General features: G+C 41.2%; 1 protein-coding gene and 1 long non-coding RNA gene across 4 annotated transcripts in view; one reads left to right on the top strand and one right to left on the bottom strand.

Moving 5' to 3' along the window:
- The window catches only part of LOC142497524 (uncharacterized), a 29,726-nt gene extending 21,110 nt beyond the window's left edge, over positions 1–8,616 (top strand). The window contains exon 3 of the long non-coding RNA XR_012802267.1: positions 7,988–8,616. This is a non-coding gene — a long non-coding RNA (uncharacterized LOC142497524). The remainder of the gene's footprint in view (positions 1–7,987) is intronic.
- Positions 546–14,523, bottom strand: HSD17B14 (hydroxysteroid 17-beta dehydrogenase 14). 3 transcript variants are annotated; one of them, XM_075605404.1, is made up of 9 exons: positions 14,348–14,523; positions 11,968–12,003; positions 11,188–11,285; positions 9,643–9,709; positions 9,087–9,178; positions 7,898–8,002; positions 4,053–4,120; positions 3,037–3,119; positions 546–1,137 (listed from the first exon to the last, which is right to left on the bottom strand). In XM_075605404.1, exons 1-9 carry the CDS (start codon positions 14,448–14,450, stop codon positions 1,076–1,078), a joined length of 714 nt encoding a protein of 237 aa, XP_075461519.1. In that variant the 5' UTR covers positions 14,451–14,523; the 3' UTR covers positions 546–1,075. The 3 variants fall into 3 exon arrangements, with proteins under 3 accessions (XP_075461519.1, XP_075461517.1, XP_075461518.1); XM_075605402.1 differs by having other exon boundaries at positions 3,023–3,119; positions 14,348–14,519; XM_075605403.1 differs by lacking the exon at positions 11,968–12,003 and having other exon boundaries at positions 3,023–3,119; positions 14,348–14,522.
- Between the last annotated feature and the right edge of the window lie 3,022 nt (positions 14,524–17,545).

Here is a 17,545-nt window from a genome sequence, read left to right as displayed (position 1 = left end):
TGGTCATTGCAATAGATGTCATGTCAGCAGTTTATTGCAGCATTTTTACAACTGAAAAATGAAGGCACCCTTGAATTTCAGAAAATATCCCTTGCTGCAGAGAAAGCATTGTATGCCAAGAGATAATGGGGAAATGCAAGGTTACAAACCTCTGGACATGTCAAAGTGCTCACAAGTGGTATTTTTTAGTCACTTTCCTACCCACCATAACTTATTTAATGTGAGGTGGAAACCTCTCCCAGCTTCATATTGCAAAGCCAATATAACCACTCACTGTTGAGGGGAAAAAAAAAAAAAAAAAAAAAGTCAAAAAATAGCTGTCTGAGTAGGTTTACTGGCTATGCACTTTAACCCAGGCTGATGAAAAAAAAATTGTGGCATGTGGCAGGCATGAGCTTGTAGGGCTTCATGTGAAAATAGATTTGAAGCAAAAAGGGGACACTGCTCATTTGCATGTCATTACCCAGAATCCCTGGCTGCAGTGGAAGAATTGTATGCTAGGAGATCATGGGGAAAAGTAGGGCTGCAGACCAGAGACATGTGAATGTGCTCACTAGTGACATTTTTATTTGCAGAAAATATATACATACAATTATATATTTGGAAATTTTACAAATGAGTGGAATTAAGTGCAACATCTTGATCTATAACAAATCCACTTGATCCAAATATATAGCAAAACTCACAATGTCCCTTTAGCTGCAGGCAGTATGCACACCAGACAAGTGAAACCCTTTACTGCAGATAGTTTGTGAGTTTAAACACATTAGCAAGATCCCTTTGTGATAGCAGAATTTAAGTTGGTTTATTCAATCAGGAGATAGTTATTCTTGGTCGTTAAGTACATGGAATGTAACTGAAGTTTTCAGAATACTTTTATTTAAAACCTTCGCTATGGGTCCTGTGGAGCATTTGGAGGGGTTAATTTGCAGAGTTCTTGGCACTAAATGATTTTACTTTCAATAGGCATAGTTATTGATATATGCTGCTGCGTCCCTTCTGCTGATTCTTATTGGCATAATTGAGCTCGGCGCCTCCTGTCAGAAGCAGATCAATGCCCGTGCAGAATGTCCCCTCAGTTGCTAGGTATAAAGCAGCCTTGCCACACTCCTGTCCTGTGCCCATCCGTCCCAACAACTAGAAAGAAAACAAAAAAAAAAAAAAAATTATAGAGTAGGGGAAGAAAAATCTAAAGTGAACACAAACATCTCAAGTTCACATTTTCATGCTAACCTGCACAGCTACATCATCTTAACAAAAAATATATAACGCCAGCAGTCAGGTGATGGCTGGCAAATTTTAGCCTGGGGCTGGCAAATTTTAGCCTGGGGTCAAATCCAATCGTTTGGCCAAAGAATCAGACGGCCCACACACCACGCAATAAGCAAACTTCATGCACACAAGATACACAAGTCCACACACAGTGGGAGAGCCAAGACAAATGTCAGACCAATTTCTGCACCTGACTGCCAGGCCCCAGTTGCTACTGCAGCAGGCCTCCCTCCCCTGCTGGAAGTTATGCCCAACTTCCACTCGTGTGGCACCAAAGGCCTTACACCCAAAGGTATATTTTTGATGCGTGTGTATATTGTGATGGGGATTGAGTGTGAGTGTTGTTGTTGGGGGGGGGGGGGGGGGGCAGGGAGAAGGGAAGAGAGGAGGTGGTGTGAGTGGAGGCAGGGCATTGTAAGAGGGGGAGAGAAGGGGGAGGAGAGGGAAAAAAAAAAGAAGAAGAAAGGAGGGGAAGAGTGTAAGGGGAAGCAAGAAATACATGGGGAGGAAATAGAGGCGAGAAAGAGGGGGCCTCACAAGGCTGTCAACAGGTGGGGCACCAGTAGAAACTAGTCCTGGGCAAGATGTCTGATCCTAAAACTTCAGATAAGGTTCTTTGAGGTCTACTAATACAGCGGTGCGCAAACAGGGGGGCGCCAAATTTAGGGGGGCACAGGCTGTGCAGCGAAACCTGGGGCGGGCAGAGCAGTGCACGGGCGGCCAAGCAGCTAAAGCTCCATGCTGCCGCTTCCCTGTGCTTGTTGCGGGGGGCGGGGCTTCACCCTGCACACAGAAGCCATCCTTCTCTTCATGGCTGTTTACCGATGCCAGAGCATGCTCACAGGGGGTGATGTGTGAGGGGTGATGTGTGAGGGGTGATGTGTGAGGGGTGATGTGTGAGGGGTGATGTGTGAGGGGTGATGTGTGAGGGGTGATGTGTGAGGGGTGATGTGTGAGGGGTGATGTGTGAGGGGTGATGTGTGAGGGGTGATGTGTGAGGGGTGATGTGTGAGGGGTGATGTGTGAGGGGTGATGTGTGAGGGGTGATGTGTGAGGGGTGATGGAGTGTGTTTTGTCTGTGGTTGTGATTGAATGCAGCGGTGCACAAACTGGGGGGGGCGTACGCTCTCCCAAGCTTGGCGAGACAAACAAAATTGACTTTGAAGCGCGCTCAGTAGCAAATGCACACAGCGCCACACAAAAAATAGCCCGATCCATGCCCCCCCTCCCCCCCCCCCCCCCCCCCGCTCATGCGTGCAAAATTATGCAGGACACCCTGTGCTCATGCTTGGAGTTGGTGATGTCACCGCTCTCAGAAGCAGCGTGAACGCAGCCTAATTTTGCAAGCGCGAGCTGTTGAAATATGCAAGTATTTAGACATGTTTGTATTTACATTGTATACCGTTTAATAAAAGGTTTATTTTTCATGTGATTTTGATTACATCAGGCAGGGGGGGCCCCCCAAGAAATTTCATGGATGAAAAGGGGGGCTCGGCATAAAAAGTTTGCTCACCCTTGTACTAATGTCAATGAAATGGGCATAGCAGCCTTAGTTTAAGATTTGGGCTCATTCTGTAGAACACCGTTTAAGTAAACAGGGTAGGAAAAACTAGGGATTTGAAAACAAATCCTACTGTACAGTAATGTGAAAACAAATACTAAAGTACTGTATCTTTAATTATATGTTATTCTGAATTCTTGGACAATAAGTTTGTATTGAAAATAAAATGGTTGTAAGACAGCATCTTACCTGCGCATCTTTACCTTCTACAATCGTGGCATCAGGGTTAGGGGAACAGCTTGAGAGTTCTTCCCAGAGTGGTGTCCATATGTTACCAGGAGAGATACTACAACATGAGCAGTAGATAAAATCCATTTACCAGGTTTAACGGTTTAGGGTATATCTTAATAGGCTGTGTAATGTCTGCTAATCAATATCCACATAAAGGCAAGTTAGATTTGAATACACTATACTATTTGTAACACTGCACGGTCTATTATATAGTTAGACAGAATAGTTTGTAATGCACAACTAGCAACACAGGAGATCCAGCACTTACCGACAAGCAAATTGTCGAGTTTGCGACCATCTATCCAATAAAAGGTTTACAAAAAGCCAATTGACAAACTGATTTTGTTGCAAGGAAATAGCCAGTAATGTAAATAAAGACTTACATTATAGAATCCAATAATGTGAACCAGTGTGTTTTGTGGTAAAATTAAAGACAGGGTCCTTTACCTGCACTTTCAAAAACAGTAAATTGCCTTATTTGTTACTGCACAATATCAATTTGGACAGTATCTCCAAAAAAAAAAAAAAAAAAAAAAAAAAGTGTCCCAATCAACTCCTCTAAACATAACGGGGACACCATAATCTAGACCCTTTTATTTTCCATTTGCAACGCCATTTTGTATGAAACCCGATGAAAACCACGATATGACCAAATCGCCATGTTTCATACTGAATATGCTACTTTCAACAGTACTAATCAACGGACACAGGGATGTAACGATACGTAGGGCAAAATTGGCCCTGATACTGTGCCTGCTATAGAGTGGGGGGCGCTGCAAAGTCAGGGTTACTGTATCATCAAAAGCTGGTGATTTCTGAAGTCCCAGCACAGTGTCCTGTATTAAAGGGGCTCCTTTCCCTTTACCAAATAGCTGCATGCTCAGGGATTCGACTAATTTACAAAATATAAATATGTTGCATGGTGACGTATTGTTTTGTAGGAGCATTATGAAGTATTATGTATTGCATATCAATCCTGTACACTTACCCGTTTACTCTGACATTGTATTGACTCTCATCCACAGCCATGGCCTTGGTCATTGCAGTGACTGCTCCCTGATACACACACACACAAAAAAAAAAAAATATAAGTGAAGAGAGCTTGTAAAAAACATTGATCGGTGATCTAAATTTGCATTAGTCTGTAAACTGGGCCGAGAAGAGATGCCAGTGCAGTTAGAGTATGGGCAAGATTCCCAAAACTCTGTTGAGAGCTTATAACAGCATGAAAAATATCAAGCCCATCAACATTGTTCTTGAGGTTACAGTGTACAGGCATACCCCGGTTTAAGGACACTCACTTTAAGTACACTCGCGAGTAAGTACATCTCGCTCAATAGGCAAACGGCAGCTCACGCATGCGCCTGTCAGCACGTCCTGAACAGCAATACCGACTCCCTACCTGCACCGAAACTATGTGCAAGCGGGGAGACTATAGAGCCTGTTACAAATGCGTTATTTACATCAGTTATGCACGTATATAACGATTGCAGTACAGTACATGCATCGCTAAGTGGGAAAAAGGTAGTGCTTCACTTTAAGTACATTTTCGCTTTACATACATGCTCCGGTCCCATTGCGTACGTTAATGTGGGGTATGCCTGTATCCTCAAAGTAAATTTAAGCACCAAGAATGTCCATGTTACATCTCATTAGCATAGGTTTAATATCATGGTATTGTAGCACAACATTGGGCAATCTCCAAATGTGATGTTAAGAATGTCTTGGGCTACGGCCTTGGTGTTGGCTGCTGCACACACACCTGGCGTCTCATGCACAGCTTAAAACTGCGATCTGCAGGGGGCTATTGGAGGCGTGGTCAAAAACAGAGGGGGGGGGGGGGGCGGCGCAGCCATGACAGGCACAACACAAAGCCCAGCAACTCAAAAAGCACAGTCACACCAATTCAAGGATAGACCAACATCAAGCACTGCCATATACAGCACTTATACCTTCACCTGCTGTCTCTGCAAGTCTCCCATCATACCTCTTCGATTGTAAGCTCTTTGGGGCAGGGATTTCCTTTCCCCATGTCTAATTTTGCTGCACTACTTTTATTATAAATTCCCTGTACTGTATTCTTTGTGAAGCGATGAGTACACTTTTGGCGCTATATAAATAGAGACATACAATACTACATCTTACTTGGGGTCTGACAATGAAAAAAGAGGGAGGGGGGTGTATTGAGAAGGGGAGAGAATCATTGAATTACATGGATTTATGATGACTATGCATGTTGGCAAATGCTCCAGAGGGTGATTCTATGCCAACAAACTGCATAAGAGCAGCTTTCTAAACCTCATTGCTGGGAACAAATGAGCCCTTATTAACATATATGGGAGGAGATTGTGTGATGCGAGTACAATGTCCTGTCTTTAGTAAACAGGTGCATGGACAGAGCCCCTAGTGCCTCCTGCGAAAGAACACTTTTGGAACCCGTTGCTGAAATGTGAATGTAGCAGCCCAACACATACTACCGTCCTCACTCAGCCATACCGTCCTCACTCAGCCAATCACTTGGATACACCTTCCTTCATTTAATATACACATTTATTTTTATATAATAATAAAGCAAGCAAAGCACAAGCTGCAGGGTTGGAGCACAAAGAACTGTATTAGGCTGCAGTCGCAGTGACTGCCACAGCGCTCACACAAGCACCTGCCCCAGTCACTCAGGGCCGAGTACATGCGTCGACACATTCAGCCGCGCTATACTGCAAGATTCCACACACACTCAAAAAAAAAAAAAAAAAAAAAAGTGTGGAACTTGCGGAGCCATGGCCACGCCCCCACCGGCGGTTCAGCCACTGAGGGCGAACCAGCCGTGTGAGGTCATGACCACGGCCCCGCAAACCTCCCTGCCACGCCCCCTCCCAGGACCACGTGCGCAGCGCTGTGCAGGCACCCCCCTCCCCCCCCGGGACTGCAGCCTCACTACAACCAGAGTCTTTTTTTTTTTTAATACTACACTGCCATTGGTCTACACCAACTATGCTCCCATTGGTCCAAACTATTTGCCCTGCAATTGGCTCCCAGCACACCACATGACTGCACGGGAAGACAAATTTCTTGTGTTCCCTGCTTGCTGATGCACAACGGCACTTTGTGAGTCAAGACAGCAGAACACACTGGGGCCTGTCTGAGGTTAGTGTCTGGTATGCGGCGTGCCACCACCGGTGACAGTGCTACACCAATCCATGTCAGTCAACTGAGCCAAGGTCAGGTCAGCCAAGTAAGCCAGGTTTAGGTCTGACCCAATGACTGTAACGTTAAGTCCCTGCATTAACAGATGTGATCTTATAATGCCTCATTTGCATGTCGTTATGACCAGCACCAATTATAGTTCTCTATGGGAGAAAATACTTAACGTTGTTGTACGTTGTAGATACAACACTAGTCTTAACGTGATATTTGGTTAATCACATGTTAAGTCACTTAACAGGACTATCTCTGCCTACGGCAGTGGTTCTAAGAACTTAAGTGACCATGTTTTAGGAAGAACTAATGCATTCTAACAGAAGTCGACGCATGTAATTTGTATACGACTAGGATATTGCCGTCTGGCTTAACCTTGGAGATGTTTGAGAAACACTGATCGAAGTCAGACAGGTTGATCTTTAGTTCTGTAGATGCATTTGATACATTGCAAAAGTCCATCAGTTAGCACAGTGGAGAAAAATAATTTTCCTTAAAATGAAATGACTAGCACATCATAAATACACTTCACAAAAAATGTTGGGGGGGTTAGAACAGGGGAGAGAAAAAAAAAAGTCAACTCTTCTATTTTCAAACCGGAGTGCAGAAGGTGGTGGCTGGAAGTTATTAGAGCATGGGTGGCCAACTCCAGTACTCAAGGGCCACCAACAGGTCTGGTTCGGGATCTCTGCTTCAGCACAGGTGGCTCAATCAATGACTGATCCACCTGTGCTGAAGCAGGGATTCTTAAAACCTGACCTGTTGGTTTCCTTTGAGGACTGGAGTTGACAACTTCTGCATTAGATGAAAAGAAGTGAACACAAACAAGGTGCAGAAAGTATGTTGTATAGGCAGCACTGCCTAATGTATTAAATATAATATGGATATAAGCACGTGGTGGGTGCTGGGGAACCATGGCGAGACACCTAATCTCTCCTAAGGACATATAGAACACAGTGTTTCCAAATAAATACGAGAGAATCAATACTTGAAATGCTGATATGTATTTAAGAGCAAAAGTGAAGAACATGAATTGACAGTGTGCAAAAAACCACAAACATCACATCAAATTAAACAGGAGGGGGAGGGATGGTGAGGGAAGGGGGGAGATGTGATATCACTAAAAAGTGAGGGATATGATAAAATAAATCCCTAACAGAAGGAAGTGGGTGCCGTGAAGCGAGGGGCAACGTTTCAGGGTCACGTAGCCCTTCTACAGGCCCATTCAGTCACCACTTAGTGTGACTACGGTATTAGACAACTCACAGTAAAATCCTCCCAGTGTAAAAACAAATGCAAAGAAAAGTCCAAGGGAAACAGGCAGTCTTAAATGCAATGAATTATGTGTCATCTGAAATGTATGCTTAACAGTACTGATGCACTTAACACCTGGCAATCCCTTGTAGGCCAAGAGCCTGAAAACAGACCACAAAATGTGAATTGACCAATTACAACCCCTGGTCACGAACACACGCTCATAATCAAGGACACCACTGACTTTTTGCGAAAGATTATGTATAACATCAGGAGAGGATAATTCTTGCAACAAAGGATGTAAATAGCCTTTATACAGCAATACCACATGATGGTATTAATGTTGTTAGGGAACCAATTGTTTTACACAAGATGCAAGTGTACCTTTGTGGCGACATATGGTATAGCATGTTTTTGGCCAATGATTCCAACGAGACTCGAAATATTGATGATGTTCCCTTGTGTTTTCCTCAGGTGGGGAAGAGCATACTAGAAAACATCAAGACAGTCAACCAGGGACAGAAGAATCAACTACGATACATTTCTAAGTGCTGGTTCCTCACACATTGTTAATTTGCCAAAACATGAAATGACACTGCGATTGTCCCTGTGCCTCTGTAAATAGGTTTAATATTTTATTAGCTACTAATAACTTTATAAAGTTTGTCGTTTTTGGGTTGCCTGACCAACAAAATGCTTGAGGTATTGGAGCACCATTTGTGCCCGAATATTATTTGAAATTTTATGCAAAAAAAAAAGTTTGGCAATGTAATTGTACTTCCCGAGGGTGCAGTTTATAGGGCGAGCACTCAGCAACATGCCCAGCTTTTGCTACTTCACCAACGTATTGCTAAAATACACCCAGGAAAACCTTCAGAATTAATTTTTTTATTTTTTATATAAACACAAAACTAAACTTGCATTTATGTTTATTGGACTGTACGCTCTTTGGGCAGCAATACCCTTTCCTTCATATTTACTTCTAGGTCCTGGGATTCAATTCATGTACTCTATTAATCACATTTGTTTTAAATGGTCTTTTTTTCCCCCCCCATGTAAAGCACTGTTGGTTGACGTTCAACAATAAAACAAATATGACATTGTTTGAGACCTATTGTGGTTGTTTGGATTTGTAGCTTCACCATTATAATTGAGGCATTTTTGGATAAATTACTGTAGCCGTCATGTTATTAAAATGCTTCAGTAAACCCCTTCTATGCTGGAAAGGCCTACAAGGCTGAGCAGAGAAAAACCTGTTGACCCCTCCAGCAAAAAATTAAGTGATTACTGCAATCCTAAGGGAATTGGTATATGAGGCGGCCAAATATAGACACCAATACAAGATAAGGCAAAAAGGCACAAGGAAGGATTTGACAAATATGAATATTCCACGAATAATATTTTTATTTAAAATGATCCTTGTGCCTTTTCCAGTACACCTGTATGCTGGGTGATTTTTTTTTTTAGGTATATTGTATTCTTTACCCTAAAACTGGGCAAGTTATCACCTTGACCAACAGATACCAATACCCTGGATATTGCAGGGCTGACAGTTGCCTTTTATAACCCTCACCTTTGCTGCCAGGAAGTAGCCAATCAAATTCAAGTTCAAGAGATCACGGAACTCCTGTGCGCTGGTGTCGTCTATAGTCTGTTCTGGAGGATCTAGCATTAAAAAAAAAAAAAGGGAACGTCAAACACTAATCATACTGAAGTCAAATAAAAACAATTTTCTTTTGAAATTGCCACCCTATTTTTCATCTCAATCAAATAATTGAACTTGTGTAACTATGTCACAAATTATAACCATTTTTACGAGGCAGACTGAAGGTTGCCATCATGTATTTTTACAACCCCTGCAAAAGCAGTAAAACGTGTTGGTTCTTACTTATCTGATGTTCGGATACTGGCTTTGAAGCCCAGGCGGAAAAAAACTTAAAAATCTTTTACAATCTTAAATGCCAACATAGTCAAAAATATTTCAGAATTGTGGAATACAAGAGCAGCACAGGTTTGAGCGAGGTAAAGCAATTGCATTGTCAGTTTACCTTAATACATGGGACTAGTGTTTGGAAAAACCTCGGTTCAAGGTCAGGCATCAAGGCTTCATATTTTGACCCAGTACTTACGCCACCCAGCATTGTTGATGAGACAGTCAATCCTTCCATAAGTCTTCAAAGTGGCTTCAATCAGCTTCTGTTTTAAAAAAGGAGACCAGACAGTTAAAGGTACACATATAAAAAAACAAAAAAACACAACCAACTATGCCAGGGGTAGCAAACTCCAGTCCTCAAGGACCACCAACAGGTCCGGTTTTAAGGATATCCCTGCTCCAGCACAGGTGGCTCAATCAGTGACTGGGCCACCTGTGCTGAAGCAGGAACAACCAGACCTGTTGGTGGCCCTTGAGGACTGGAGTTGGCCAACCCTAAGTTATGCGCTTTTGCTCTTCATATTTATCCTTCACAGTGTAACGTCATAGTTGTGACAGATTCACAGGTAACAGAGGGCACAAACTTGGACAACTAGAGTTCTTTGCGAATAACCCTGCCTGAGTTTACTAGTATACAGAGTAACAAAGCGCTCCAGGACCGTCTGTTTATTCCCTTTAAACAATTTTTTAGTCGAAAACATTGCTGTATCTTCCTACGCGGTCGAGTCAGGGTGTGAGGGATTCATATACAGTTATATCAGAGAAATAATGGTATGGCCAAGCACATAATCTACAACATTATCGTTGTCTTTACACATGGATGCTAAAATCCAAAATAAGAAGCCCCTAATTGCCAGATGTGGCTGCAAAACATTACAAAGGCTCCTCAGACAGCGAAGTGGTTATCAGTGATCAAAACCTGCATTGATGAATAGAAGTTCACCAAAACCCCAGCACCACTTAGATATGTCTATTTGATGTCACCAGCATCAGTCCATCATTAAATGCTTGGATTTAGAAGAAAAAATGCACACAATGCGCACTAGGGATTAAAATCATAACATTTATTAGTTAGGCTCCTGACGAAGCACGTAGTGCGAAATGCGTAGGTCACGACAGGTCATTCTACGCGTGTTCCTGACGGGCTGAGACGGCGCCTGCAAGAAGCCCAGGCGGTGGTTCCATCTCTGCGGTGACGTGATCCGGATCTCTATATGTCTGCCGTGGACCCGCCTCTGGCTTCAGTGAGAGTCTCCGTCTGCCAGTCATAGATAGTTGTTTTACTATATTTTAGTTAATTCAGGATCAATCGTTCTGTTTTATTTATTTAACACCATCTCTTCGGTTTTTTTTATTGTGTGTTATGCTGTCAATGGATTTAGAATAATTAGTGTATATCCTAAGGTTCATGTTCATTGTAACTGAACCTAGCTGTGTGACTTTTTATAACTGAGGTAGTGTTGGATCCCCTCAGTGAAATATTTACTAATAAATGTTATGATTTTAATCCCTGGTGAGCATTGTGTTCATTTTTTCTTCTTGTCTTCCAAGGTGCCCCCCTTTTTAGGGGATCACCATGCTCCAGGAGCAGATCGGGGAGACGCTCCACACACATGCAGCAAGGGGACTTTTATTCCAACACTACATATACCTGCAGCACGAGCGCTGAACATTCTACATTATCTGCTTGGATTTAGAACCTAAAAATGTGATTGTGGAACATACAAGCAAGATTTGTTACCACAATATCTTCTTCTTTTGTGACATCACAAGAGACATAGATACAATCTCCTGGTCCAGATTCTTTTAACTCCATCTCAAGGTCGCTTGCTGCCGCTTCTACAAAAAGGAGAAACACCCAGCTTAAAAAAAAAAAAAAAAAAAAAAAAAAAACCAGAACCAGCACTAAAAAACACCCACAGCCATCAGGAGACTAAATGGAAGGTGCTTTATCATTAACAGTGCGTTTCCAAAGTTCACTAAATTTAACAGGCGGGGCAGGAGCATCAGAGCTCCAGTGCTGTGGAAAGATACCAAACATGTCTTGAGAACCCAAAAGTGACCATTAATTTGTCAACATTTTTATATTTTTTTCTGCTTTAACTGAAATATCTAGACATTGTCCAATATGACAATATGCTATAATGATAGTAAATTAACATGTATCCAGTTTACTAATCATGATCAGCCAAGGCTATCCACTGTACTTAAACCTTCTCCATCTGTCTGCGCAAGTCTACCAACATACTTTGGGGGGGGAGGATTTACTAAAGCTGCAAGGCAGGGTATCACACCGTGACCCATAGTAAAGTCAATGCCAGTTACCTTCGGATCGGGATACAATAACCTGCATTCAGTACTAAAGCAACATGTCGCCCACTTATTGTACATTATAGTGTGCTCTGTAAAAGCACTGTATGAGGCATTATATAAACACAAATATAACCATACATTTTCTATGTTCATCTCATGTGTTACTGTAATATTGGTCTAACCAGTTGATATATTCCATTGTACATACCTTTTGCACAGAACACGACATTAGCACCATTCCGGACTACGGACACAAAAAGGCATATGGATTTAAAACAAAGGAATAAAAAATAAAAAAATCATTGTACAAGTACATAGATAAAGAAGTTTGCAGTATACAGGGATCATTTGGTTGTTGATATACTACATAGTATTTGCCACAGACCATTCAGATTTTCCACCTGTTTTAGGAGTAACTCAAATAGCATAGAACATTCTCATACGGACATGCATTCACAAATGTGGCATATTAGACATTTGAGCCTTGAGTAAAAGGATGAGAGATGCCAAGAAAAAACGGCAAGCATTTTCTTATTATTTCCATTGTCCTTTTCAGCAAGTAACATTTGCCCAGAAAGGTAATCACTAATTTACCGAGAACCCTTTTGTCTATACTAGAGAATAGAAATTGTGCAGAAGTGTTGCACATGACTTGAGAAACCACATGTAAATTTAGGGAGGAGGGAGGGGAAAAAAAATAATGTTTGTGTCGGATACATTGCACATTTCTTGGGGGAGTGGAAACCTCTGCAATTGAAACAGATCTCTGCACATCTCTATACCTCAGCCCACCTAATTTTTCTGCATTTTGGTTATTGAATATTGAGAGAATGCTCACCCCAACTAAATCGGATTTATAGAGTAGTCCAGTTGAGAAAGATATAGAAACTTATTGCCGTGCTTTGTCTACAGTAGGATTTGTGTCATGGTGGAACGTCTCATATCCATCAAGAATTTATGTTACATATTGGATAGGGAAAATAGGGATTTATTCTATAAGCAGTCTACTCAGAGAACCTGGAAGCCCCATTTACGTGAACGGTCAACATAGTCACAAGCCCTACGTGTACCGTTTTATTTATCAGACGCCACCAAGTTTAATGCAGATTAGAAAGACAGCACTCATGGACTCCAATAAATTAGGCATTTAGGAAGACCACGAGTGCCGGCTTTGTAACCTGCATCCGATTGCCAAAGATCACAGTATTAACATGCACCCACGGCAGTAAAACGCAACTTTATACACCTGCTCATACAGGCCCCTTATCTTCAGAATAGTGATAGATGTTCTCATATCTTTTGATCAAAGCCCCATATGCATCATTGGAACCATATGAGCTTTCTTTCCTCCGTACTATATAGGAGTATCCAGCATTTAAGGAATGGTAACCGTCTTGAAAATCAGAGAGATGGGCTGGTTAATCTCAAATTCTCAATAAATATTAACAAGCAGAAACATGCACTCTGAACTATGGGCTGCGCTGCACCACAAAGCATCTAAACCTCATGGTTATGCTGTTAATCATTAAGCAAGCCGACAATATCCAAAATCATGGCAAGTGTCTGTGGGGTCATCTCTGTAAGAAAAGCAAGTTATGTCCCGTAGTATAGAACGATAACCTGTATTCTACATTGAAGAAATTAGACTGTTGGGTGGTTTTATTCCGCCCCTCTAAATGCAGCTTCAATCTTGTTGCCATATCCCTTTGCAAGAGGACAGGATGATTATCTGCTTGAGGTCTTTTACACTGATCTGTATACACGTTGTGCCCTAGTCTCAAACTACAAGCTTCAAATCCTAAATGTATTAGAGCAAAGTAACAAAATCACAGTATACAAAATATGTGGACATCTTTAAAGCTGCAGACCAAGCAATGTCCTATGTGTTTTTTTTTTAATAAACCATTTCTGTACCATGAGAAAACATTTCATTAAAAAAAAAAAAAAAAAAAAAAAAACCACCACCCTTAACATTTTTTTTTAAAGGTATTATAATGCAACAAGCATTTTTGTTTATTAGAAAAACCATTTACAAAGTCGCATTCCCTTCCTCTTCTGAAACAGACTGGCAACCCCCTTTTTGAGCCATGCCCTCTCTAGCAGTGCACCAATTGTGACTGCCTGGTCACATGATCTTCCCCATAGAACTTTGTATTGTTGGTCCGCTTCTGCTGCCCTGACAGCCATTTAGTGAAATCTTCGCTGATCAATAGTCAACTTAGCTAATTACTTATTGTGTGGATAGTATCCCAACCCAAAGCCAGACTGCAGCTTTAAGAGGGGATTCAATATATAAACAGAGCCGTCTTAAAATAGGAGTCCCATTGAGACCTGCTATAGAAAAACACTTCCCTTATTCTGGACTCAGCATTCTGATCAGTACTAGAGAAATAAGTACAAAAACGGACAGTTTTTACATCTACAGTATCTTTCTTTCACATAGAAAACGGGGACTTCAGTGATCAGTGTGATTATCAGGCTCACTACAGAACAGTGGGAAAGGGAAGCAGAAGTGAGAGGCATTTTTAAAAAGAAAACCCCAACTCAATTAGTTTTAGAGTTAACTAAAGTTGTCAGCAAGCTCTTACCAAACACCCGGACAATTGCTTCGCCGATCCCCTTTGTGCCTCCTGTAACGATCACGACCCTGTTCTGATACCGTAGGAACAGGTCTGGTGCAGTAGAAGTCATGGTGCCTACGCTGCAGGGAGCAGGTTTAAAGGGTCACACGTGATGCTGCAGCACAGCTCTAGTCACGCTCTGATCAACTGATCTGAAAGTAACCACTACAACCCCACTGCGCATGCTCCCATTTAAAGGGGCTGCTGGGAGATGTAGTTTGAGGGGAAACAATGATTGGTTGTAAGCAGCCACGCTGTTCCAGAATCAGAATGCACACACGTGCAACTGCTGAGCCACTGTGATCAAATCTACACAGGTGACAGCAATGATTGCTGCATAAATTAAGCTTAAAGTGTTGGGGCTAACAGAGCTCATAATAGATAGAATTATAGTTTATGTGGCTTTCAAAACCGCAGGTGTCTTCTTCATGTGTACACACCAGTCCTAATTTACATTTAATCATTTATGATAAGTTAATTAGATTTGCAAGTAGAAGCTCAAACTAAGCGCTGCTGCTAACATTGTACATATTGTTTTTGTTAGGGGTGTGAAGGGCTTATGATGAGTAGAGGGGAAAATAATGAAACCAAGATTGCAAGTAATGAGCAAAACGATTTGGCCCGTTTCCCATGTCTGCTCTCACCGGTTTCCAGAGTCACGTCTATTTGGAGTCAGTATCACTGAGTATTCGTATCAGCAGTCTGGGACTTTAATTGAGTCTGATAGATGATCTTACTTTTCAATGAAAACGCCATATTTTGTACCTTAATCACCCCTAAGGGACCAACAAGGTCTCCAATCAACCCATACAATAATTTTATTTATGGATTGGGGGGGGGGGGGGATAGAAAGAAATATCCTTTTTTGATAGATGCACTCCTAAATAATCACAAATATAAACCGGTGTAAAGATAGATACTATGCAACTTTTCTTACCAGTTGAGTTATCTCTTGGCACAGATAGGCTATTCCTAGAAGTTAGGAATAAGGTTTAACAGGTGGGTCATGGGTTAAATGTGTTAGCACAAATACCTTGATGTATAGGGTATTTGTCAGATCCCAATAAACTGTAATACATCATGTGAATAAGTATGCGGCTTATACAAACACTATAGATAGTGGATGTATGTGCTCCTCTGATCCAACTTTCAGTGGCTGGATAACAATAAGGCTGGTACCCATAACTATTCTCCCTTGCAATAAGAGTCTGATGTATACCTATTGCTATTTGTCATAAGAGAAATATTCCTGGCAGATTCCTTTTGTTTGAGAACCTATCTGCAGCTTGGTACGCTGAAATTATCCCAAAAGGAGCATCCTTTATAGCAGGTAGCTTGAGATCTCTTCCAAAATAGGGAGAAAACAGTTATAGAAAAATACACTCTAGTGCGGTAATCCAATTTACAACTAGACCCAGATTTACAAAATAATAATCTGGCAGACCTGGCAAGGGTATAAAGAAAACTGTCTGTGCCTTAGGCAATAACAGGCAGATGATGCTAATATCACCTTGATGGATCAAAGGGAGACGGTGTAACTATAGATTAACAGTGTGACACCTTGTTGGTATATAGAACAAAAACCTTCAGGAAATTGTTTAACTCTACCCTTGTTTAGAGATGAACTCTAAATAATGCGTCTAACGGGTATGAATCAGGCTGTCTGTATGTGATATAATACAGGTTAGTGTTTCTGATTGCCCCTGAGTTGATCTGCTCAATGCTGGTAACCTCTGTAATGTGGGTATAGTAACATATAAACTCTGAACAGAGGTGTTAACAATATACAGTAGTCATTCTGTATTGTATTGTATTGTATGGCTTTATTTATATAGCGCCAAAAGTGTACTCAGCGCTTCACAAAGAATACAGTACAGGGAATTTTAAAAATACAATAAGTGCAGCAAAAATCAGACAATGGGAAAGGAAATCCCTGCCCCGAAGAGCTTACATTCTGTAGTGAAGAAAGCTTCACATAAGTAATAGCAAGATAAGTGAGAGTATGAATCCAAATGCCTGAACATATTTCTGTACACTGCATGTGATTCTGATTCCCCCTTTTGCTCTAAACTTCTACATCAGCTTTCTCTGTTGTTACACGATGCTCAGTGCAGGATATATTGGTATTGTGCATTTATTAAACTTCCTAGGAAGCTTATTATCCTGGGTGGGCACCCTACAGGTAGAGCGAGCATTTTCTATTATTTTGCCCTCTTTTTAGTAAGGAACACAGATGGAAAATAATGGGTGGATCCCTATCGACCAAGCATTTATGAGGCAGGAGATAAAGCTTTCACAAGATGTATCAGCCACGTGTTATTTGAACAGCATAAAAGTAATACAATCATACAAATAAAGAATGGAAAAGAATGTTTGACGTCTCGAGTTTAGATAAATTTGTAATATTCCAAAAAATTAAATCTTCAACAAATCTCAGCACCTTCTCAATCACCCCTGATTAAGAACCCCTGCTGTAGATTATAGATCTACCCAAGTTTTATTGTTATTTTCTCATATGCTAGACATTTTAGTCCAGTGAATATAAATTTGCACAAATCTTTACTCTGTCACACTTACACAATGAAGCTCTCTGCCCACCTTTAAGACTACCAGAACATTGAAGCACATTATTTGTACTCAGCAGTATAGAAGCGTTAGAAAGTGAGACATTGAACTGTAAAAATTTAAATATGCCTTTCTGACTTCAGCATGGCATCTTGAAAAGAGTAAAATAAACACAAAAACACCTTGCTCACCAACTACAGAAGAAAGAAATCAACGGTGCATAGGGAAAAATCGTAAGAGAACACTTATAAGTGACATGAGGTTGTCACTAAAAGTCCCTAAAGCTTGCACTCATTGTAAACAGTAAAATGTACATAAAGTACCAGTTAAATAACTAGTACCACTAATATCGAATTATTACAGACCAAATGGGAAATATCCACGTAAACCTAACTATAACACAACTAAAACGTATACAATTTTATTACATGCTAAGAACTGACGAAATGCATAAAATGACAACTAATAAACCATAAATAAAAGAGTTCCCATGTGAACGAAACGGACAGTATACGGTAAACAAAAATGCTAGTATGAACACAAGTGTAAAGCCCTGTCAGAACATGAGGGGCCAGTGTCCATAATACACTAACAATGCTG

This window comes from Ascaphus truei, chromosome 6 (genome assembly GCF_040206685.1).
Source record: "Ascaphus truei isolate aAscTru1 chromosome 6, aAscTru1.hap1, whole genome shotgun sequence".
NCBI lineage: Eukaryota > Metazoa > Chordata > Amphibia > Anura > Ascaphidae > Ascaphus > Ascaphus truei.
Note: the sequence above shows the minus strand (reverse complement) of the source record. Positions and strands in the feature narration are given on the sequence as shown.